Below are 24573 nucleotides of genomic sequence, written 5' to 3'. Positions count from 1 at the left end.
GCAAAAGTGCAAGGGGAATTCCCCAGCAGAGATTACACAGATTATCTTCTATTCAAAACACACGCATGTTCCAAAGGACAGAACAACACAAAATAAATTGGAGAGTAAAATTAAGGACACCTGTTAAGACAGCAAAAGAAATAAACTGCAAAGAACCACCCCCACCTCCCCATATGCAACAGCATGCCTACTACTGGAAGTCTAGAAATACTGCGGTAATTTTATTTGTTCATAATGTAATAAACTGAAAGCAGATTTCAAATAGCAAAACCTCCATAAATAAATGCTTACACAAATGTCCAAACTATCCAACAGATCACATATCTCCAGTTCTATAAATGATGATCCAAACACGAATTAAAAAAGAAATTTACTTGCTAAATCAAATAAATGTGCAAAAATGCAGTCAGGTTGGGAACTACTCCACATGTACTTTTACAATATGCAATTATTTTACTTCTGTACCATTTCTATTTAAGAGAGAGAAAATCTTTTCCTTAAGCTGAAGGGGAAAAATAATCATCTGCAACTTAAAGTATTAGAAATTATTATTCACAAGTCCAAATAGAAAGTAGTTATCTGATGAGTTTTGGAAAATACTTTGGAATATACAAGGTTGGTTTGACCCAATTCCCTTTGCTTCCTTTTAGCTTATGGATGTTTTGCCAGAACTTTACCGTACATTTCATAATTTTATTTTTCCTGACTCATGGCATTGCTATTTTCTTTAAAGAAGGTACAGGTATTAATAGACAAAATTTAAGATACTCCTTGTGCTAAGCACGGCATGTAGTAAATAGGTAAGGGTACTAGAGAGAATGCATAATATCTTCACAGTTAAAGGAGATTATGAGCAGCTTCAGCTGGAAAGGACGTGTTTTCCACAACTAGCATCTTTGCACTATCTCTAACCACACCATCAACCTGTTAATTTATGCTACAGTTACATTTTTATCTGAAATATTTATCTGCAGTATTTCTTTAATCTTTTCAAAGACTACTTCATTCTTCAGTATTATTCACTTCACCTTGCCATCTGCAAGGGTTTTCATCTCCCAGAGGCAGGTGTAAAGACTGAAAGAGCTTCTGCTTAATTTTAAAAATGAAAGGCCCGATAACTGATAAATAAATCAGGATCTGGATTTATATCTCTGAACCCTTGAAAGTTTGCATTTTAGAGAGCCACTCTCCCTATGGATCAGACAGAGCTCACACTGACAGGGCAATACCCTTCAGCTGACATGCTGATTTTTCTCAGTGTTTGCATTCTCACAAGGGGATGCACAGAGTGTGACAGCACCTTCTTCATCAAAAAGAGGTCTGCAGATCATAGGGGCTGGGAGAGCTGGGTGGCAGAGCTCAGAGGCTGACGGTGAGTCCCAGGGCCCCAGGTTTACGTGCCAGCAACTGAAATCACCTCTGTGTGTTTGTTTTTCCCAGTGAATTTAATCCTGAGTGCATGTGTAGTTCATTAGCAAAATCCCAGCTGGACAGCAGGAGACAGGAGACCTCTGCATCTGCACAGGTCCAGGGTGCAAGCACAGGTATTGGACTGAGAGCCTCTGCTAATATTTGAAGGGCCCATGAGCATGAGGATACTTGTGAAGGGTGCAAGCCCATGCATCTATTTGACAGTGAACATAAGGAGGAGGATCAAAACTTGGCTATCTGTGGGTGTGTTGCAGGTGAGTTGTGGCAGGACTACACAGGGGTGCTGCCAAGGCAGGGCTGTTGGTGGCTCTCTGTGTGGGCAGTTGCATCACTATCCTCTTAATGCACCTCTGGAATATGTCCTGACTGCAAATGGGAACTTCAGCAGTCACATCCATCAGACAGGGATGGAGATATTTGGACCTGGCTGGCCTTGAAGTGCTGGGAAGGAGGAATCCCCAGGTCTTAGAGTCTGCTAAATACAGTGGTTTTGTTACCATCTTTAACCATGTTATATACATTATCATCAAATTCATTTTCACTGTTCCTTTAAATTCTGAAAAATAAATATAGACAGATGGTGTTGTGTATTTGATACCATATCATACCACAAATGAAAATAGATAGGATGTATTGCTCATGGTTTGTCTATTACCTGCAAGAGTTTAAATGAAGCCTTTTGCTTAATTACTTTGCTCAGCCCAAGGGCATTAGCCTCAAACCAGCTGTACAGACAGGCATAAAAAACCTGGAATATTCACCCAGTATTTCCACTGACTTAATGACAGTAATTTAATGGTTTTTTTCTAATGTTTGAAATTTGCACCATTTTAAAATAAAGGTAAATCTAAGACAAATAAATCTACAGATGCCTCCTCCAAGTAGCATTTTAAAATTAAAAATGCTTGGTTTGATTTAAGCAGTTATTGTTGAAAATTAAAGGCCACCTGAAGAAAATGCAATGTGCACATCCATAAAGATACTTGCTTAAGTTTATTTGAAGGTCAGTCTACCGCACAACCAACTGGGAAATAGAAGATGTAAACTTCTCCCATTCAGCCATCCAGGTTGTACCTTTACCTACGCTGTAGTAACAGGTACAAGAAGCTGCAAGAAAGTGAGAACATCACCAGAGGGGCCTAAGGTAGTGTAACAGGCTAAATAACCTGTGTGAATCTTCTTATTGTCTTTAAAGGACAGCTATCACTTTGACATGGAAGACACCATTTAGATTTAGTGCATTTAATACTCTGATCACTTGTGATCAATATCACACTGCCAATGAGTCCTTATAAAGATGATGACAGTGTGACCCATGCTGGGCTTTTAAACTGGACTACTTGCAAGTCTGAATAAGGGGCTTGTTTTCTGTAAGGAGACATGAATAAAGCAGCAGAGAACAAACTGCAGCCTGAACGTTCATCACATCAGCATTTGGTGGTGACAAATTTGGTGTTTGCTGCTACTTTCCTAATAGCAATGCTCAGCTCATGATTCTCTAAATTCACATGCTAGCTTATTTCACAGCAACCTGTCAATGTGCCCACATATCACTAAGGTGAAATAAACATAGAAGTTTAACACAGTATGACATTTCTGCTTATTTTCTTGCATATGGAAGCCATATTTGGCCTAAACCCCATCTTTAGTTAAACTGACAACTCTCTTAGTAACCAATCCAGGTAACCCCATAGGTAGCCCAGATGCAGGAAATGAGATTTGAAGTTAAAAGTAATTAGAGTTCCTCTTCAATAACATTATTACTTGCAAGAGATGTTGGAACCAGAAGAAATAAAGTAGTTTATTTTCAGTGTTGGAAAGCAAAAACGAAGAACGACCAATTTACAGAAATGTGCAAACATGGCGTGCATGCCCTGACTTTGCAATAACATGCAGATTTGGCTTTTCTTTTGTTGTTGCCTTTCTAGTTGGTATTCTCATCTAAGATGTTTGCAAATGCAAACTAAATTTTTTCAACATATTTTAATTTTTTAAGAAATCACTTTTCTTCAGTACCAATCAATTTTCATAATTTTGAAATCACAGCTTTTTAATCAACTTTCTGTTATATCTGCTTAGGAAGCTTCTCTAGAAAGCACTGTTACTGCTTTTGAAAATAACCTAAATTCAAAGTTCTGATGCTTACACCAATCCAACTACTCACCATGTGTAAACCAAAAGCTAACAAAGTCAACTGAAGGTTAATGTGAGAGATTAGAAAATCCTTCCTGACAGCTATTTTCCTTTCAGTCTTACAGAAACTGAAACCCCAAAACAGAAGAATTGTAAATAACTTGTTCCTACTGGACCATCACCTTAGCCCATACGTAAAAATGGAATCTGTCAACATTCCTGTAGGCATTATAGCTCTGCCTTCTAGCAAATGCCCCAGTGAGCTGACATTCAGTGAGCTGAGCTGAAGCCATTCAAAAGATGTCTGTCATGACCCCCATGCTCCAATAATGCCTGCCCATTATAAGCTTAACCCCAAATATTTAGCTATCATTTTCCTCCTCCTGGGTATAATGAACCCCCTTGCTGCTACACAGCATTAAGTGTCCAGTTGTATTACAAAGCATTTGCATTGGTAAGGATGGGGATTTAGCAATGACCAGTAAACCATTCACCCAGCAGTTCTTAGAATTGGGGTTTACAGCATTCAAGTGGAAAGAAATTATGGGATGAAGCAGTAGTCCCTGCTCAGTCCTGCCTGCTGTGGCTTCAGACCCTGGCTGCTGCTGCTTCACTGAGGCAGGCAGTAAAAGAAAGAAGTAATCTGTCACCCTTCTTCAAGGGCTATGTCAAGTGCATTAAATGCAAATGAACATTTATATTAATTAAATTGTAATCACTTCAAAGACGTGCCTATAGATTAATGCCACACTGACATAATGATTTGACTCATCTCTATAACTTGTTAAGAACCTGGAAGCAATGGTCACATCGTTCTTGATGAAATGATTATTACTAATTGACTGGTAGGTTACTTCACTGGTTATAGCTGTTCAGGCATTTGTAAGAGAAGCATTGACTGGTTTGAATGAAAGCACTTGTCTTTTAAGCTCCAGCAGACGAACAAGTGGAAAAGATGGTCTGCACATCTCAGGGCACTGTCCCCAGGACGTTATTCCCAGCAGTGAAACCGCTGAACATGCTACTTATACTGAGATCAAAAGGCCTGCACTCTGATAAATCCAACCCTAGCAGAAATGACTCACTGGACCCTGCATCCTCACATCAGAAGGATGTTGACAAAATTACAGCATATCACACACACCACTCCCCTTCTCCTAACCCAAGAAGAGCACAGACCACATTTTGAGCAAACGTTTAAACGAGGCAAACCAGACACAGCAACATGGCCTAAGATCTACGGAGGCTAAGACAGAAATATTCTGAGGCACAGAAAAACCCTGTAACAACTGCTGATGCCCAAAAGGCCTGAAAGACCTTTACAAAAGCTAGCTCATCACCATTCATGAACACTGGATATGCAAAGAGGACTGGGGGGCCAATGTACCTTTGGTTAAACCCTACAAAATTGGGGTGTGCCTAGGCTTCTAGTGCAAACAGCTCTGAAAAAGAATCAAAATACTCTAACAAGTATTAAGGTAGAAGGTACCAAGAACTTTCCACAAGGTTTTGTTTGCAAGTACAGATAGATCCAGTTTACAGCCCTATGGGGCCACACCAAAGCCACAGAAAATGATGCTTCCCTTTTGTCCCACAATCTTGCAACAGGAATTTCCTTCAAATATTCAAGTTTACCCATCAGCTTGTTGGAACAAAATTAAACAAAACAGCAATACTTTTAGAGGGAAAAAATTTTTCTTCTATTCAAATAGTGTCATTTTTTTCTTTAAAAAATAAATTAAAAGGCAAAGAAAAAATATAACTGCTGAGAAAATTTGACCTAAATTAATTCTTCCACTATATATTTTGTCTAATACTACGAATCAACTGGTAGTAATAGCATTAATTGGTCTGACTGCTAAGTTCCCACCACCACTGATGTTATTATTACTTTGAATAAAGGTACTCACCACTAGAATAAAGGGTACAGAAATAGAAAATAAACCCACCACTAGAAATATGTTATATTGCCTCTATGTCCCATAGTTCTTCAACAGAGTCTTTAGGTATGTATTTATGCTGATTTATTTTATCTATTTCACACCCCTTGTGACTTAGTTGGAATACTGCACAGATTAACAAAAAAGCTAACTAGAATTGAACCAAGAAAGTCTGAGCAGAGAAAAAATTGTTGAAAGGAAGAAAGAAAGGGAAAAAATAAAAAAGGAAAGCAACACTAGAAAGGTCAGAGTGAAGTTACTTGTATCTAGGCAAATAATGTGTTCCGAAATAATTCTCAGAAACTTATCTGCAGAAAGTACTTTGTACAAGATAAGATGCATCAAACTAAAGGTCACAGCAAAGATGAAAAGGGCAGCTTTCCCAGAAGCTGGAAAAAGAAAAGCTATCTTTGATACTCTTTCCATTGTCTCAGTCTTTCCAGTACAAAGGTATATAACAAGCCAAATACAATACTCTTTGAAATTACCTTCTGAGGGGAACATAAAAGCCTTGCCTGCCTGTAATACCAACCATGGGACTCAAGCCAGTAACAGTGTAGGGGGCTTAGACATGAGTCCTCTAGTGAATTGGGATGTTGTGGTAAGGCATCATCCCTACTCACCTCACTCATGGATAGCAGAACACAACCTCTGTAAGGGAGAAAAATTCCTGCCTAAGCCCCTGCTACTCCATCCCATCTGTCCAGTGTGTTTCAGACCATGTGCTCCTTCACTGTAACTTCTTAAATTTTTTCAAGTAGATACACCTAAGATTGATCTACCAGGGATACAGCCAAGACATTTTCTCATAATTCCATCCAAGTTTGTCAAAGGAAATAGAGAATTATGCTATCCATAATATGAGTATTAGGTTTCCAAATGCTGTTTGTCCTAGTTTCAGCTTGGACAGCATTAATTTTTTAGAGCAGCTGGGAGGGGGCATGGCCAGACTCTAATGTTGCTCAATACCATCTCAGGTCATTGCCAGAAGCAGGGAAAATGACCCCTGTCAGGAAAAGGGCATAATTTCTGGTCAGGGAGAAGAAACTGGCTGGAAAGAACAGGTCTCCTCTTCTGTGTAAACCATTTCTTTGTCTTATACGTTTTGTTATTAATATTCTCGCAGTTATTGTTAATTTTCTTATCTCACTGCTGTTTCCAGCAAATTGTTCTTATCTCAACCAGTGATCTGTTGTGCAGGAGGCAGGCAGAAGGCAAGTGAGCAGCAGATATGGTTTTAGCAGAACTACTAAAATGGAGACTACTATCCTAAGCCATGATATTGCTGCACTGTAAAAATCCTAGAAATAGTACAAGAATATCTGAATATGCACTTGGAACCTTATTTGCTCAAAAAAAAAAACCCCAAACCCCAATCACTAAATTCCAGTAAATAAATTTTTCACTTATGATCAGCATAGAAAAATTAAAGGCTCTAAGAATTTGTATTTCTTTTTATCCTCAGAACGCAAGTCTCAGTTTGTACTCCTAGAGTCCCAAATGTATTATCTTGCAAAACCCATTTAACAGTATGTTTGAGCTCCATCTAACCTCTGCAAAGTTCCACTGTATGTTTATTTTTAGTGATGAGGAGCATCTAATTCCCAAGAGATACTAATTCTGTGCATTGTAATTACAAGAAAGCTGGACAGGGACTTTTTACAAGGGCATGTAGTGACAGGACAAGGAGAGATGGATTCAAAGTGAAAGAGAGTAGGTTTAAATTGGATATCAGAAAGAAAGTCTTTACTGTGGGGGTGAGCTGCCCAGAGAAGTTGAGTATGCCCAATCCCTGAAAATGTCCAAGGCCAGGTTAGAGGCTTTGAGCAACATGATCCAGCAGAAGGTGCCCCTGCCCACAGCAGGGAGGTTGGAACTAGATGATCTTTACTTGCCCCTCCCAACCCAAGCCATTCCAAGAGTCTATGAAACAGCCTCTAAAGAATCCTGGTGATACATCACATTAGACTGCTTTTGATAAAACTAGCACAAGCAGATAGTTAGGAATAAAAAAAAAAATACAAAAAATTGTTTCAAAGCAAAAATACAAAACTGTCTTTTGAATAAATAATGCCTGAGTATTTGTATTTGCATATTTTCTTATTTATGAATATGTTGTTAAACTTAAATTTATCAGAAAAATTTGTCCCATCAAACCATTTGCCCATCTCAGCTGGTGTCATGATCCACTCAAAGATATAAGATGCTTTGGAGAGAATTTTGGCTTTTAAGATGGGAATAGACTAGTATTTCACAATGACTGCAATGACAGCTGTATTCATCTCCCTCACATACCAGATTCAAAGTCAGAAGCAGATTCTCAGTTTGCAAGCCAGAACATGTTCTGCAGGATATTTACAGCCAACCACTGAAATCCCCAAAACTCTATCAATGATGTCAAACAGGACAGAAATAGATCATCTTGCCTGTTCTTCCTAAATAGACTTGCATTTATAAAAGATAAAGAAATAAAACCTTGAAGAAAAAAATTCTCTTTTATCACTGCCACTACCAAAGCACAAAACCATTCAACTTTTTTTGAAAGAGCCACTACAAGAAAGGAATCATGTTTGTGTCTCTCTCTTGATGTTTTATCTCTCCTCTTAACTTGTCAGCAATAATGCCTGCTTTTTCTTTTCATTCCAAAGCTTTTTTTTTTTTTTTTAATCTATAAGGAGGTTCATCATGCCATTTCACAGGCCACTAAGGAGATGAATTATGTTTGTAGATGTCAGTGCCTAACACAATTTAACCACCACAAACACGCATTAATGCACGTCACCTTACAATAATCCACTTACCAGATGGTTTGCAGAACAAAACCAGGAACAGAATCTAAATGAGGAAATACTTTCAGCCTTATTCTTTATTACTGAAGATTTTATTGACTGATAAACATAAGGACAGGCATCAGATTAAGCAGCAAGCTGTTTTCAGAAAGTACCCTAAAAAGTGAGCTCTGTGACTTCAGACAGAGACAGGAAAATATTCATTTCAGGAGATTTCAAGTTCAAGCAATCCTTCCGCATTTTATGTTATCAAGCAATGCTGTTTGTGCCCTACAGAATAAATTTTCTGATCTCCAACTCAACAACAAGATAAGAAGTAGACTTCTAATTAGGAATTAATAAAATAAGAATACTTACGCTGACCCCACCGGCCTGTTCTTGGATTCAAATAATTTGGATAAAGTCCATTAGGACGATCCATTTTTTGAAGTAACTTCCGAATGTGCATGACCTAAATTAAATCAAGAGTCAGGTTCACCACTAACAACGTTTGTCTGCCCTCTGCACAAAGTTAAATCTAAACTTTTTTATTTTTCTTTCATTTTTAGTAGCAAATTTTATTAATCTGAACCGCAAGCTTTCTTGAGGGCTTTCTTCAGATTTGTACATTTTTGGTTTTAAAGGACTGCTCACATAAACATGCTTAAAAATAATGATTCTTAAATGTATTCTGAAACAAGTAAGAAAACCTGTGTTATTATATATTTCTAGTTGAAAAATACAACTATTTGGTAACAGAAATACAAGCATGAAAATATTACCTGCTACCAAGAATGGAAGTAGAATTCAATACAGAAAGTACTTCTCCTTTAATTAAATTTATGATAAGAAGTATGATAAAAGAATATTGATTTTTGAGACTCACCTTGTTGTAATATACAGGGTCTCCTGTCAAATAACTAAGGTGGACAAATTCCATGTGCAGAGTACCAAATTCAGCAAGGATGCTGCTGCCAGCAGAAGCCCAGCCCCAGTTTCGACCAACACCACTGAATTCCAACAAATAAGCATAAAGAAAGGAAGAAAACAACACAAAATTCAGAATTATGGTGCACAGCACAACTACCATAGCCAATTACGCAAGCAACAACAATATTTTAACCCACACTTAAGTTTACAGGAGTTGTGATTTGATTGGTCAATTGGTACACTGGTTGGATCTTTTTGGAATACAGATACCATAACCTCATCGACAAAAAGTCCTATTATTAAATAATATAATACCATGAAGTCACACAAATATGATGACTTAACACTGGGCTCAATCACAGTTGTTTCTTATTCACTGCATGTTCTTAAGAACAAGAATCAAGGTAAGACAAGTTTTGAAGGTGGCAGCATTTGCTGCCTTGTCCTGTTGATCTGCTGTGTTCCCTTCACTTGTGTGAGATGTGCTTCCCTATCTTGTGTCTACACAGGAATACAGGATGTTTATTGTTGGCACAACATATGAGTTCCTCAGGCTCACCTAAAGAATCAGCAGAAAGCGTGACATATCTATTTTGTGCACTCAAATGATACCATCTTGCTAATCCTAACTCCTAAATTACCTCTGGTTTAATCTAATCTGGGAGTTTTCACCACCTTTCAGAACTGGGTCTTTTAATTTCTGTAATTAACTATGTATTTCTGAAGATTACTTCTACTTCCTCTCATAAATTATTTCAGTTATGAGTTAGTGTACACACAATCTAGATATACATCCCAATTCAGCTACTGTTTAAGGACATAGTGAAAATTTAAAGAATGCCTTGCATCAAAAACACTCTCAAAATCTGAGGGAAATCCTAGCACTGAGCAAGCAATACAACATAAATTAGGCAAGGCAGTTGTCTTCCATGAGGCAATGCAGACCATCTAAGTTCAGTCTGATCTGAGCAGTCATCTAAAGGAGCCTCTCCATCTGCACAGACCACAGTTCACTTTAGCACGTCAGACCCCAAGCTAAAATGCAAAATGAAATAGTAACTTCAGAGTCCCATCATCTTCGCAAATGCTGGGAATCTTCTAAAGGTAATATACACCTCAAACAGTACAGAAAACCCAGTAAGTTCAATCATGTCCTGCAAACAACTTTGATTTTTAACAGATTTTGTAATGAGTAAAGAAACAATTATTAAGCTCTAGAGCAACACACAGAATAATACACTGTGTGGTCCAATGGCAAATTGAATGTTTATTATATTACATATATCTAGATTATATTATGTATATCTACATACAAAAAAAACCCAGGATCAAAATGTATTGCTGTTATGAGTTAGAACGTGCTGAACTCTATCAAAAACATTCTAATGTGCCAAGAATGACAATTTGTCTGCATTTTCTACAGTTCCACTACTAAGAAAAACTGCTGTATGCCATTATTAATTTTAAGTTGGAGGGAAGGGGAGGAAGACATTTCACAAAAGAAAACTCATTACCTTTTCAGATTCACCATCGCCCATGGTATACCCGTAGGTGTGTTGAAGGCTGGAAGAAGTTTTCCTGCCAGTTGCACTGCTTTGATCTTGAAAACCTAAGATAGTAGGATCAATTGCAAATAGTTACAAAGTCTGATTTATCTCCCAGAACTGTAAAGACTGAAATTTCCTTGGCCCACCTACCTCTTTGTATTAAAAAAGCTTTACGTTGTAAAAAATATATTAACTTATAATTTTTTGCCACTTGTTCACTTTATAACTTTCGTTTAGATTTGAACATGAAAAGCAAACTTGTCATTTTGATTTCTTTCCTTCCAATCTCTCCAGCAACAGTTCTTAGAGTCCTATTACAGAAGAATATCAGGTCTCCTCCCACCTCCCTCCACCGCTGTTAGGAAATTCAAGTGCTTTTTAAAACAGTCTTTAAATCATACCTTGTATTTTTCAGTTAAAAACCAAGACACAACTCTCCTACCCAAGTATTTTAGCTTTTACAAACTTCCAACTTCTTTTTAATGAGTTTACTTCAGACATAGTTCCTATTCTTTTATGAACATTGTCTATGCAAAACCAGATATGCCGTTTCCTCTAGTTTTTCCTTCATCGATACTGCATATGAAAAATAATTTCAGGGCTAATCTTCCCTCTCTAGTCTGAACTCCCAAAGAAATTATTGACAAGACAAAACCTCAGTAATTTTTACTGTTATTTCTCCTTACTTTTAGAACATAAATCTGTAATAGCCTTACTCAGAGCCCAGCACTTATTAGACAAGCAATTGGGGGAATTCTTCTAAGTCTACCTGCAAGCATGTTTTCCAAAGGCATATTTGGTACCTAGATATACATAATACAATCTAGATATACGTAATATAATAATTCATACTCCATAGTATGAATCTGCTTTTACCAGTTAGTTGCTAGCACACATTTTAATCAACGCCCTCTCAGTATTCACTACATTTCTGGACAAGTATCTCCTTAACCTGAAGATAACATTATTTGCCAATTTGATGCACCACACAAAACAGTTAGAAAAAAAGCTACCACATCCCAGAATAACATGCAACACAGACATAGCATAGAAACATCATCTATTTGATGACCAGCAATAGGACATGAAGAAGTCTAATGAAGATGCATAAGGGCAGTTTCAGGTAGGGAAAATGTTCTTCACTAAGAGACTGGTCACAGCACTAAGCCTGCCAGAGCTCAAGGAAATTGTGGAGATGCTCTTAGTCACATGGTTCAGTTTTAGCTAGTCCTGAGAGAAGCAGGGGGTTGGATTCCCCAGTCCTTAAAGGTCCTTCTAACTTGAGATATTCTACAATTCTATTGTTAATGACCTGACCAGTAATCTGTAATCAAAATGAATAAAATCTTTAGGAAGGACTGCAGCAGCTGATTTGTAAGGTCTATGGGAAGAAACTGAAGAGATGCTCACTAGAGAAGAAAGCTGAAAAATAAGTAATCAAGAATATCCTTATTTTTCATATGAAGGTGGGAAAAAATCAATATCTTTATGTTTGAGGAAATGACTAGTGAGACATGAAATAAACCAGAAGAAAATATTAAAGATGACATCTAATTGTATTTGATGCAGTGGAGTATGGAGAGATATAGGTGAATCTGAAAGCAATGAGCCAGGATAAAGAACTTTTAGAGAGGTTCTCCATATGAACTGTAAGATGGGATATGTCTAAACTCAAAAAGGATATACCTGAGAATACAATTTGGTATAACTATGAAGCAACAGAGGCAATGCAGCTTGAATGATTTTTAGCCAAGAAACCGACAAAAGACAGTCTTTGAGAAAATACACAGAAATTTAGGAGTAAAATTCATATAGCACTTTGACCTCGAATAAAGGACCGATTCAGAACAGGAAGGCATAGTATAAGGAAGAGGTATAGTACAGGTGGAATCTCTGGTAACTGGGAAAAAAAGAAACCCTTAAGAGAACTAAAACCTCGGTCTTGGCCCAGTTGCATAAGAACTACCTCATTTGAATCTATAAATAAGCATCAAAAATTCATGGTGAACTTTTCGAATTTTAAGTAGCAGATGGGTCAAGGCAAGACAGAACTATCTACTGGGAGTCATCTGGGGGTACTCCCACTACAGCGCAGGCAAGCTTCAATACCTAATGAAGAACAGAATGATGACTTCCAGTGAAATTGCAAATAGTTTGGAAAGACATTTGTAATATGAATTTGTTTATCTTCAGCTTTCTTATCTTGCACCCTCTGAAAGTACTATACACTATCATATTGTTGATTAATAAAAGATACTGAAACATTAGGGTAAGACTATTCAATGGAAGAACATCCTGAGAAACATCCTTGCTTAAGAATATTCTTAATGGCTATTTAGATTGCTATCCAGCTTTTAATTAGTTTGAAATGTATGGTATCTGAGGAAGGAGTTTTTAGCTAGAGTGTATGAAGTAAAGGTTGAGCTGATCTAAATGTGCATGAATCTGGACAAGACAGTTAAAAGGCAATCACAGCACCATTTCAGCATCAGAGCACCAGCAGGAACTGCTAATTCAGACAACCATGCTGTTAGCAGTACCTGCCCAAACTGGCTGTGATTAAAGGCACTTTCCTGTCACCTCAAGGGCTGAGGACTCTTGAGCACCACTGATGTAGCATCAGAAGGGTACAACACTCCCTCTCTATATGCTTCACATCTAAAACTGAATGTATTGGTTTTAGCATGCCTTTACTTTCTATTACTGTCATCTCAGCCTGATCTCGCTGCTACTTCTGCATTAAAAAACCACTGAGTGCTTGGCACAGTGTTTACCTATGCAGGCTGGAGTAAGAACTGGGAGACAGCTGCATAGGATTTTATCAGAGCCAAGTGACCACAAGAGCATTTTTGGAGAGAGGGAGGGAAAAGAAATGTAGCAGGCAGTGGTGAGTGACGTGCTGTTTATGGGAAACTGCAGATGTGTCCAGAGAGTTCTGCTGCGTTCATTAAAGTGCCTTCTTTAGCAAGTTTCAAACTTAACATAAGAACAACAGTAAAAGCCTTGGGCTCTAGCTTATAAATAATGTGTTGGTATCAGACAACACAGTTACTTATCATTTAATGTTTTTACTTTAATTTTTTTTTACACTGAGTTGAACTCATAGATTCTATTTCAGCCCTGGCAGTTCCCTGTTGACAGGCAATGCATTTCAAAAAATGCACAGGCAAGAAAAACAGAAAAGAACAAAAAATGAATGGCTGCCTTAAAAATAGAGCTCATTAGGAAACAGCAGAAGAATTGGGGTTATTTAGTGTAGACATAAGATGTTCAAAAGAGGACAAGATAATGACTTTTCAGTATATAAAAGGCTAACACAAGTAAAAGGAAATAATATTTTTTCCATGGACACAGAGAACAAAAAATAACACCAAAATGGACCATGGAAAAGTAAGTTAGTTATTAGGAAAAATTTGATGATAAGAATAACTACTAATGCAGCATGACTCTGATTGCTTCAAAGTCGTCACCAAAGCTTTTAAAAATGCTCTGTACAATACACACAAAGACTTAGATGATTTAATTTTGCCAAGGAACAGAAGAATAACTGAGAATTACTCTGCTGTCTTAGCACTCTTCCAGCCATGTTGCTGCATTTTGCTTGCATGGTAAGGTTTTGGTAGTAGGGGGACACAAGGGTGGCTTCTGTGAGAAGCTGCCAGAAGCTTCCTCATGTCTGGCTAAGCCAATGCCAGCTGGCTCTGAAACAGGCAAACCATGGGTCAAGGCTGAGCCCATCAGTGATGGTGGTAGAGCCTCTGGGATAACATAGTTAAGAATAGGGTAAAAAACCAACCACAGAAGAGCAACTGCAGCCAGAGGAGTGAGAATATATCAGGGAATCAACCCTGCAGACACCAAGGTCAGTGCAGGAGGGAAGGGAGATGCTCCAGGCATCAGAGAAGAGATTCTCCTGCAGACCATAGAGGTCCATGGGGGAGCAGAGATCCACCTGCAGCCCATGGAAGAGCCCCACATCAGAGCAGGTGGATCCCCAAAGGAGGCTGTGACCCTGTAGGAGCCTACACTGGAGCAGGGTCCTGGCAGACCTGTAGTCCTGTGGAGAGAGGAGCCCACACTGGAGCAGGTTTGCTGGTGGGACTGACAACCCCGTGGGGGGATACTCACTGGAGCAGTTTGTGAAAAACTGTGGCTTGTGGGAAGAACTCATGTTGGAGAAGCTCATGGAGAGCTGTCTCCTGTGGGAGGGACCCCATGCTGGAGCAGGGGAGAGTGTGAGGAGTCCTCCCCCTGAAGAGGAAGGAATGGCAGAGATAACACCTGATGCAACCCCATTCCCTGACCCCTGTGCTGCTGTGGGGGAGGAGGTAGAGAAAATTGTTAGTGAAAGTGAGCCTGTGAAGAAGAGAGGGTGGGGGGAAGGTGTTTCAAGATTTAATTTTTATTTTTCTTTATCAATTAATTACCCCTAGTTGAGTCTAATTGCCCATGACAGTAGTTGGCAATTAGACCTCCTGTCCTTACCCTGACCCATGAGTCTTTCATTGCATTTTTTTTTGTCTCTCCCCTGTCCAGCTGAGGAGGGGAGTGGCAGAGCAGTTTTGGTGGGCACTTTGGTGGGCATCAACCCACCACAGTTCCCAAGTATGAGATGGCTTGTGCGCATTCTATACCCATAAAATTAAAATGTTTTGCCCCTCAGGTGTGGTATCTACTCTGTAGATACACAAAGCACCTTTCATGGATAAAGGAGACCATCCACCCCAAGGTGCTTTGTTAGCACAAAGCTACAATTATAGAACAGATCAGAATCTTCTTAAAGACAGTAGCAGCATGACATCCTGCTTTGCAGATTCAAAAATACTGTTCTAGGTAAATGGGTATTAATCTCAAGGTAGCTGTTCTGTCCACTCCCAAAATATGGGCATTCTTCAGAAAAGTTTTAGAAGCCACTGTAGCCTTGGAAAAGTGTCTCCATTTTACATGGCAAAATCTAACACATTAAAGCCATCAATTTACATGGCCTTTACTAGCCCAACACTTCTTTCTTCAAATACTGTAAACCAATAGAAGAATTTTCCCCCTTTCAAAAACAAATCAAGCTGTAGGCAGCTAGAAGGAAAGAGAGTGAAAATTGGCAGAAAAAGCAAAATCTAAACCCCAAATCGGATAAGTGGATCCCTCATTAAGATGAAAACAGCAATCAGTATTTACAAACTAGTATGTACAGCAGACCAGCTGTGAGGGCCTGAATAATTTTCATCCATTAAATTGATGCTTAACATATCAAACCTGCCACCCACCCCACAATATGAAAGCTTGCTCCTGAGCCGATTAATCCAAGCAAGGCCCTTAAAACATGCAGCAGAAAAGGGCCTTAAAGATTTCAATGATTCTTCAAAAGCCTTATTGATGTATCCAGTGACTGCCTAGATGCATGGCTTCAGCTCTCAGAAGACTGTATTATGCTAATACTGCTGTTAGGTGTTCCCTTCCAGCAAAATGAATGGCAAACAGCACCAAATGGCCTCTGCTCCTAACTTTGAGAGCGATGATAGATGTTTTCTACAAATAAGGAATCTCTTTCATTTATGTGCATAGAGCAGCCTTTGAATCGTTCTTATTAAAAAGTAATAAATGCCAGACTTCTCTCTAATCTGATAGTTATTAAGTAGTGAGAATCTATGGCCTTGCAATGTGGCTGGATCTGTAGGCTTGATAGCCCTGGATCACTGAAAAAAACATCAGACAAAGCAGACATACTGCACAAGTTCACAGAAATGTAATGCTTGGTTCAGCATCAGTACTACTATATTGGTATCAAATCCTGAACACATTTCCTTTGAACACAAAGGATGAAGATGATGGGGGAGACCTATCAATCTACTAAATGTAGATTGAAAAACCAGAGCCCTTGACAGCAATACCAGACTCTGACCCATGAGGAAACTACGTGGTATTCCTTGGCCCAATCAAAATTAGTTATCTTTGTACTTTCAGAGTTCAATCTGCAGCAGTCAGCTCCTCACTGCCTTTTGGTGGCTAAACACTCATTTAAAGGTCAACGTCTTAGAGAATACTCTCTGCATGAGTAGAGATAAAGGTTCATGGTGAAAATCAAGCAGTATTATCATCAAAAAAAAATTAAGAAAAGCAGAAGTAGCTTAATAAGCATTGCAGGTTTGATGATAGATAAGTCTTACTGCATAAGAAAAAGATGTCTGCATGTCAGATAAATAGCTCCAAGTTCCTAGATGAATAGGTCTTAAATTTCAACATATTTTGCTCCTGTAAATCTTGGGAGCTCCCAGGTTTGGGGGCTCCCACTGTTCCTAGGGCATTCTCTCCCGCTAGTGTGGGCCATCTTGCTACCGAGAAATGGAGAAACAGCTCCCTCTTTACACATCTGCTTCTAGTAATTTTCACTTTGTAATTACAAAGTCATCTTGTGAGATGAGGGAGATGCAGTAAGATCCTGGTAAGATTTCAGCTATCATAGTATGAAATGAGAGTGGGAGAACACTTGAGGTATATTTCATCGATGTTTGTTAGTGATGATTGAAGAGGTATGCCACATCTAGAATTGGTCCTGGAGAATGTAAATCATGTTCATGTGATATTTAGCAAGGCAGTTACAAACTATACTACCTACAGAGGTGAAATGATGTAGAAATACATAAATTCAACAGCACCTCATCAGCACTATAGGTTTCTTGAGTTGTAGCAGATGTTCAACGAGGGAAAATTTGCAGATACTGTAAAGACAATGCCATAGCTGAGGTACTATTGCAGTCCTTGGTGAGCTGCAATGATTACCAAAGTACTTGATGAACAACACTTAGCATTTCCAAAAGACTGCAACTCTTTAAACAAGAGAAGACTTATTCTGCAAAGGGAATGCTCTATGAATTTATATTATTTTGTGACAGAAAAAAATCAATATGAAAATGAAAAATCTAAACCCATCCCAGCAGTCTAAGATCAGAGTTAAAAAATCAAGAATCAGCTTGAATCTGGACTACAGTGACAACTTAAAATGCCTATGATGACAATTTGCTCTACTTTCTTTACTTCCTCCCTTCAGATATTTGCACACAGTGATGGGGTCTCTCCTGAGCCTTTTTTTCTCCAGGCTGAACAGTCCCAGCTCTTTCAGCATTCCCTCAAATGAGAGATAATCCAGTCCTTTAACTATCTTTGTCAGTCCTTTGCTGGACTCTCTCCAGTGTGTTCATGTCTCTTGTACTATGGAGCCTATAACTGGATACAGTAAAGGCTAAGAACTACCTCCCTTGACCTGCTGGCATATTTCCTAATGCATGCCAGGATACCATTCACTTTCTTCACTGCAAGGACGCATGCAGTGCTCATGCTCAACTTGGTGTTCACCACTTTTCTGCAGAGCTGGGTCTGTTTGTTCCTCCCCAGGTGTGGGACTTTGCCCTTGCCCCCACGGAACTGAATGATGGTCCTGTCAAGCTTATTTCTCCACCCTACTGAGGTTCCTCTGCATATCAGTTGCTCTTCCTAGTCTGGTGTCATCAGCAAATCTGCTGAGAATGCCACCTGTGTCATCACCCAGATCATTCCTGAAAACATTGAACAGGATTGGACTTGGGGTATGCCTCCAGTCACTGTCCTCAAACTCTATTTTGCATAGCTGATTATCACCCTCTGAACTTGTTTGCTCAGGCAGTTTTCAATCACCTTCACTATCTGCTCATCCAGCCCATACTTCACCAACTTCTTTACAAGGATCTTATGAAATAAAGTCAGTTCATCATAGGTCATCAGGGTTGGCTGAACATGAGTTCCCCAATGACCTTGCTGTTCTGGGGAATAGTTTTCTAAATTAGTTGCTCCATCATCTTTCCAGGCACAGAGGTAAGACTGGCCAGGCTATAGTTCCCCAGACCCTCCTGGTTGCCCTTTTTGAAGGCAGAAGTGATCTAGGGTGTTGGATCTCTGTGCTGTTTAGATGGTCTGGGAAAAGCCCAAAGATGGCCTTGGGCCCCCGGGTTCGAAAGGACGAGAGGAAGCTTCAGATTTGTTCTCGGTCTCGGTGTTTATTAATTGCTTATCTAAAAGATTTTCTCTTGGCCTGACAGAGTTCTGCTCAGCAGTCAGCCATGGGCACACACTGAGAGCCCCTGGGGCGGTCACCTATCTTTATACCCGGAGTTACGTATACAATATTTATCATTTTTCTCCAATACCCTCTATCCTTATTAACCAGTGTTCCCCTAGTAAGGTCCAATCCTGGAGTGCCAACTCCACCACAGAAGATGGAGGCCTAGAGGAAGAAGAAGAAGGAGAAGGGCACGCCCCAGTACCTCCATCTTGCCTCTCTAGACCCCCCTGTACAGGGATCTTAAACCCTGTATCTCACACTCCAATTAACTTGTCCCTTCACCATTCACCCCAGTGAAATCCTCCCGTCCTCATACTGATGTCATCTCCCATGTGGGATCAAAGTCCAGCCACCAGACATTTCTGGCAACATTCCAGGACTCCCGAGTCCCCCAGGGGTAGTCTGGTTCACCCTGCACCCCAGTTCTGAGAGACTGAGATCCCACACTAGGGGTGATACCATGACACTCATCTTGAGCATTAGCTTTGGTGCCCACCGACACCCACTTAAAGCTTTGGCAGCAAAGCTACTACACCTCTGCAAGGCACTCAGATGTTACATGCAGGCAGTTTACACAGGCAAAGGCAAAGAAACTCTGCCTAATTCTAACAGTCTCCAAAATTTTAAAACACTGCCAAATTCACCCTCATAAAAGTCCAGACTGGTTAAATCCACTGCTGCAAAGTACTCCTGTGCTAGGAGAATTCTGGTCTCTCAAGAGCAACAGGATAAAGCAGATAGTACTTAAGCCATAAATATTACATAACTTGATGATTTGCTCATTTCACAAGGCAATAAATGCTTCATGGAATGTTCCTTCTATGTGGAAAAAAGGAACTCCCTTAGTTTTCAAAATATGTTGACTAGGTTGACATTTTCTTTAACCAGTAAAATCACAAACAAGACTTCTACAAACACTTTTACTTTAAAAAGTCACACCGGATTCGTCCCTGAAAGATACACTTTTGCTGACAATTTGAAAGAACAGTAGGAAAGACAAGGAAGGCTGTCCAGTTTCAGATGACACATGAAATTAGGTGATGAAACACCTAAACTTCATGGCTAAAAAAGCTTGGTTCTCCATAGTTTCTCCGCTTAAGGATCCAGAGACTCAGCTTGTAAAAATATTCTATTGCAAGGTATCACAACTATCACAACTTCCAAGGTAAAAGCTTCAACTGTGCTCTACACTCTACTTCTGAACCCAAAAGCTCAGTAAAGCCCACAGGACTGGATAGGTCCATTCATACATCCAAAGCGGCTTCTTTCCTAGAGGCTCTACTCTATTTTGAGATGAAAATACAAGTAATGATTTTTTGGAATAATGAATACAGGGACAAAGACGATCAAAAGAGATGGGAAGAAACTATCTATCTTATCATAACACTCTAGAAGAACTATCCTAGTTAAGAGTTGTACTGAAAAGCATTAAAATGCCTACTTCATCACACTGTTCAGCTACAGTCTACAAATGAGCTGAAAAATAAACACACAAAAATACTCCAACTCCATCAGTTAACTGCAGATAAGACAGATATTATCTGGTTGACTACAACTTCCCCTATTTACATTTTACAAATTAGCAATCATATATTCAAATAGTGCTTCTTAGATAAAAGATAAATACTCTGGCATTTCTCTATGATCAGCAGGGAAAGATTTCCAAACAGAATTCTTAAGTGATACTATCTTTACCTTCTTCAAAAGTTTTCCAAAGCTGGTTTCCTGGACAAGAGACACGAGGAATTCAGTTACTGTTGACTGAGGCATCTCAGGATGTAATGAAATATTCATTGGTTTCACACTACTGATATTTTTGAAAAATCCATATGAGAAAGTCTGTGCATATATTAGCTTATTAGAAATATTCAACATTTTTGCTTTAGAAGATCTGAACATAAAAATTTGGCATGAACTGGACAACTAGCTAATCATATTTGAACTACCTGGCACTGGCTAATAATACTTCAATTAAACTGCATAATTTCCATTTACTTCAATAGCTGTATTAGCTTCCTTGGCACAGATTTCATGCATTTCTGAGTAGAAATGTTACATGTTCTCAATTTTTAAAGGGCCTTCAAATCCAAGGCACTTTACAGCAGTCAGTCAACATCACAGATGACTTAAAATTCAGAATAAATGTGATGAAAATCTGGCATATAAATGCCTCCTCAATCTGATAATTCCAGGAGATGTAGCATATTGCTTCACATCCTGTCTGAACCAAAAACCATGGCAGTCTTGAGTTAATTTTTTCTTCTGCTATTATTATTAGAGTAGTAAGCAATTTTAGTGCTTCATCTTTCCTGCTTTTCATATCTCTGGCTTCTTCACTCTAAGTTTACCTGCACAAGCAGTATTAACCTGCCAGTTTAGCTACCTTTGTTAAAAAAATGGTCCCTGAATTAAAAGCAACAATCTTGAATTTGCACAACACACCAACCACAATCACTCATGCCTAAGCACAATCTCCTTTTTCTGTGGGAGCTACTCCAGTAGCAGAGGGAACCAGATGTGACAGCATGGACAATGCCTGGCTTCTGGATTAAATGTTCCCCCACTAGCAGCTGGCACAGAGAAAGACTGATTTAAACTGTGGAGAAAGGGAACAGAGACAGAGAAAGGAGAAAAATGAATTGGAATGGCCATCAGGAAATTGGAGAAAAGAACCATCAAGGGACAGAAGATCAGCATGGAGCTTTGCCAGTGGGGAAGCAGAAGTGGTAAAGCACAGGGCTTCTAGTCCCCTCCCTCCTACAAGGTGAAGCGTCAGGGAGAAGCTGGTAAAAGAAGGAAGCATAAATAGGCAGTGAAGGGGAGATACAAAGGCATCAGGAGGAAGGACAGGGAACAAATGGAGATCTAAAGAAGGTAGGACATAAAATGGGTGGACTGCCAAGAGCACAGCTGAAAGTAACAGGATTATGAGAAACATCTTGGGGAATGTGACAGGAGAAAAACACTTTCTCATCTCCAAAACATAGTCCTATGTTGCGGTGTGTTGTAATATCCTGTTATAAACTTCCAGGTCCCTTCCCCAGGTGGCAATACCTCTCTCCCTTCCCCCTCGCCCCCTTGCTGAGTAAGTCCTGTCAATCAGGCTTAACATTCCGGGAAGGTCGTCCTGTGGTTGGTCAAGTTCAAAAGATGCCCCTATGCCCAGAGGTCACTGGCCTGTCTAGGTGTCCCTTGTCCCTTGAGACCCTGCCCCTCCCACCTGGTTGGTGACCCACCTGTCCCTTCCCTCCCCCTCCCCTGGAGCTTAAAAGGTGAATCAGACCATGTGCTCGGTATTCTGTTGGAGCTGTAACCAAGATTCAGACCTCTGTGACCATGGAATAAAGCTCTGGATATCAACCCTCCAGCAGAACCCATCTCCTTTCTCTTGACCATCGCCTGAAGCCTCCTCCCCTGAGGTAAACAGAGTTCCTAACAAGCCTGGACTTGTTCAGTGCCCAGCTACAATCTCCAGCAAGCTAAAGGTGTCTCTGGGGTGTTACACCACAGTTGCCGCCTTTGGCCCAGCAGCAAGGGTCAGACTGGCCCAGGCACAATCTACCTGGTAATATTGGGATTCATATTCCAATAGTCCTAGGAACTAGAAGTGACTCTAATATATCAGTCTTTCAACATGCCTTTGTAGCCAAACACATCCAGGCAAAGCAAATGGTATCAATGAATCTTGGAGTGCTGTTTTTTGGGTTTTTTCTATTAATCAATGGTCTTTGGTATTTTGGTACTACCAGCTGTTCTCAGTTGAGTTAGACTGCATTACATGCCTGAAGTTCACAACTCAACTGATGATCCACTCAATCTGTGATTTTTAAGAAGAAAAATCTGCGTTAGAAACCTTAAGAAATGGTTCTGAAGTCAAATAATTAAGATGTTTGTACTAGGCTAACAAGTTTTATTAGAACCATTTTTGTGCAATGGAAGTTATCTACTTTCTGTGGTTATTAATCTCTCTTGACATTGGTTTCTTTTTGGTAACACCTTTTCCTAGCACCTTCTCTATTCATGACAAATATCTCCTTAATTTCTCATATATTTTTTTCTATGCCATGAAATATATTTCCCCATATATTTCTCTTTTTTGTACTTCAGCTCTATGCTTAGATTGTCTCAATTTCTACTTTCTTTCTCAGTTATTCCTCTGTCTCCCATTTCTCTTGAATGTGCTGCCAATCTTTCCCTGCCAAGCTTTCCCTTTTAAATTTATCTTGATTTCCCCTTCAGTTTTGTCAGAAATGACTCAGTCCCTTTTAGACTGTATTTGCCTTTACAAAGAAAAGTTAAACAGAGATTAAATTACATATTGTTTTACACTATGTGCAGTCATTATACACACAGCCTCCCTTCTCCCACTGTGACAATGTGACAGATTACAATGCAAAAATCACAGTCTAGGGGGAAAGAAAAAGGTAAAAATCATACAGCAATTACATCTTCAAAAACATATTCCTGATACAATGACAGATGCAAAGCACATTACACTGCACCTGATGAAAGTAAATAGTGTTTGGCGGTTGTTTTTTGTTTGGTTTTTTCTTTTTTATGAACTGGCTTGTTTTCCCCAGTCAACAGATATGTAGCTTATCTACAGTTTATATATACATATATGGACTAAGTTCTGACAGAAAATTAGTTGGCAAGCAAAACCTATGAGCAATGAATTAGTAAGCACTGAATCTTCATAGTAGCATAAATTCTGCAAGGCACTTGAAAAAGCAGACATTTGTTTTGACAAAATGGTGAGATAAATATCCAGACTCCTGCAGCATAATTTATAGTTCTCAGGATCAGAAATATAAGATAAAAATGTTGCTCTTTTATGCCACACAAATGAAAATTAAAAAGGTTCAAGAGCAACATCTAATCATCTGCATAAAATAAGGACTAAGTGTCAAGATACCTTTACACAGATACATCAATAAGCAGTACTGAAGAGGAAGATTCCCTTCAGAGAGATATCTGGACTGTGTCCTGTATCACATCCTGACTATTCACTTGTCCAGGAGGCACAACTACCAGTCCTCTTACTTTTCACGACTTTCTACTGCTTCTACAAATCCTTCTAAGAACATTATTACCAAGAAGCTTGCAGCATACCAACAGCAGTCTTATAAGTCTTGTTAATGACTTCAACAGAAATAAATTCCACCTCATATGTGAAGTTCCTATTTATAAACCCAAATGCTCATAGGTCTTTTGCCTCAGGATTTCATACCAGAGGTTCAAGCTGAGCAGCTTGCCTTTTTTGAGTTTCACATACTCTTCCAAAGCCACAACTACTCAAAATGCAATCCCTTATTCTGTCCCCATGTTGGTCTGTTCAACATGAGTTGTGCGTTTTTCTTGTAGCAGCCAGTCTGCACCTACACCTTTGGCAACACTAAAACGGATTTAATTTACACAGGCCTAGTTGAACATTCAATTAAATTTCTCAGGAGTTTTCTACTTATTTGCCATCCCAACAAGAACAAACCTACAGTCAGATATAAATTCTTAAGACTTTTATTGTCAAATCACTAATGTACTGATCATGTCTTATTTTCCATTATATAAATTTCTGGTGTGGGCAGAAAAAGTGAAATCAGACTATCTGGCTCACAATTACCTAGGTTACCTTAAAAGACCTTTTCTTAAAATGCACATAGTTGCATTATTTTGATATAGGCACTTATCTTCAATCTTCTATTTTGAATTGAAAAAAAAAAAATCACAGAATC

General features: G+C 39.1%; 1 protein-coding gene across 1 annotated transcript in view; it reads right to left on the bottom strand.

The window, feature by feature from the left end:
• Positions 1–24573, bottom strand: part of MAN1A2 (mannosidase alpha class 1A member 2) — a 133742-nt gene that overhangs the window by 35503 nt on the left and 73666 nt on the right. Inside the window, exons 6-8 of the mRNA XM_054269673.1 lie at positions 10717–10811; positions 9159–9282; positions 8651–8744 (exon numbers count right to left, since the gene is read on the bottom strand). Coding sequence (XP_054125648.1) covers positions 8651–8744; positions 9159–9282; positions 10717–10811 — 313 coding nt within the window. The remainder of the gene's footprint in view (positions 1–8650; positions 8745–9158; positions 9283–10716; positions 10812–24573) is intronic.

This window comes from Melozone crissalis, unplaced genomic scaffold (genome assembly GCF_028551555.1).
Source record: "Melozone crissalis strain CALT ecotype California unplaced genomic scaffold, PUWL_Pcris_2 ptg000008l_1, whole genome shotgun sequence".
Lineage (NCBI taxonomy): Eukaryota > Metazoa > Chordata > Aves > Passeriformes > Passerellidae > Melozone > Melozone crissalis.
This window is presented reverse-complemented; position numbering and strand designations above follow the sequence as displayed.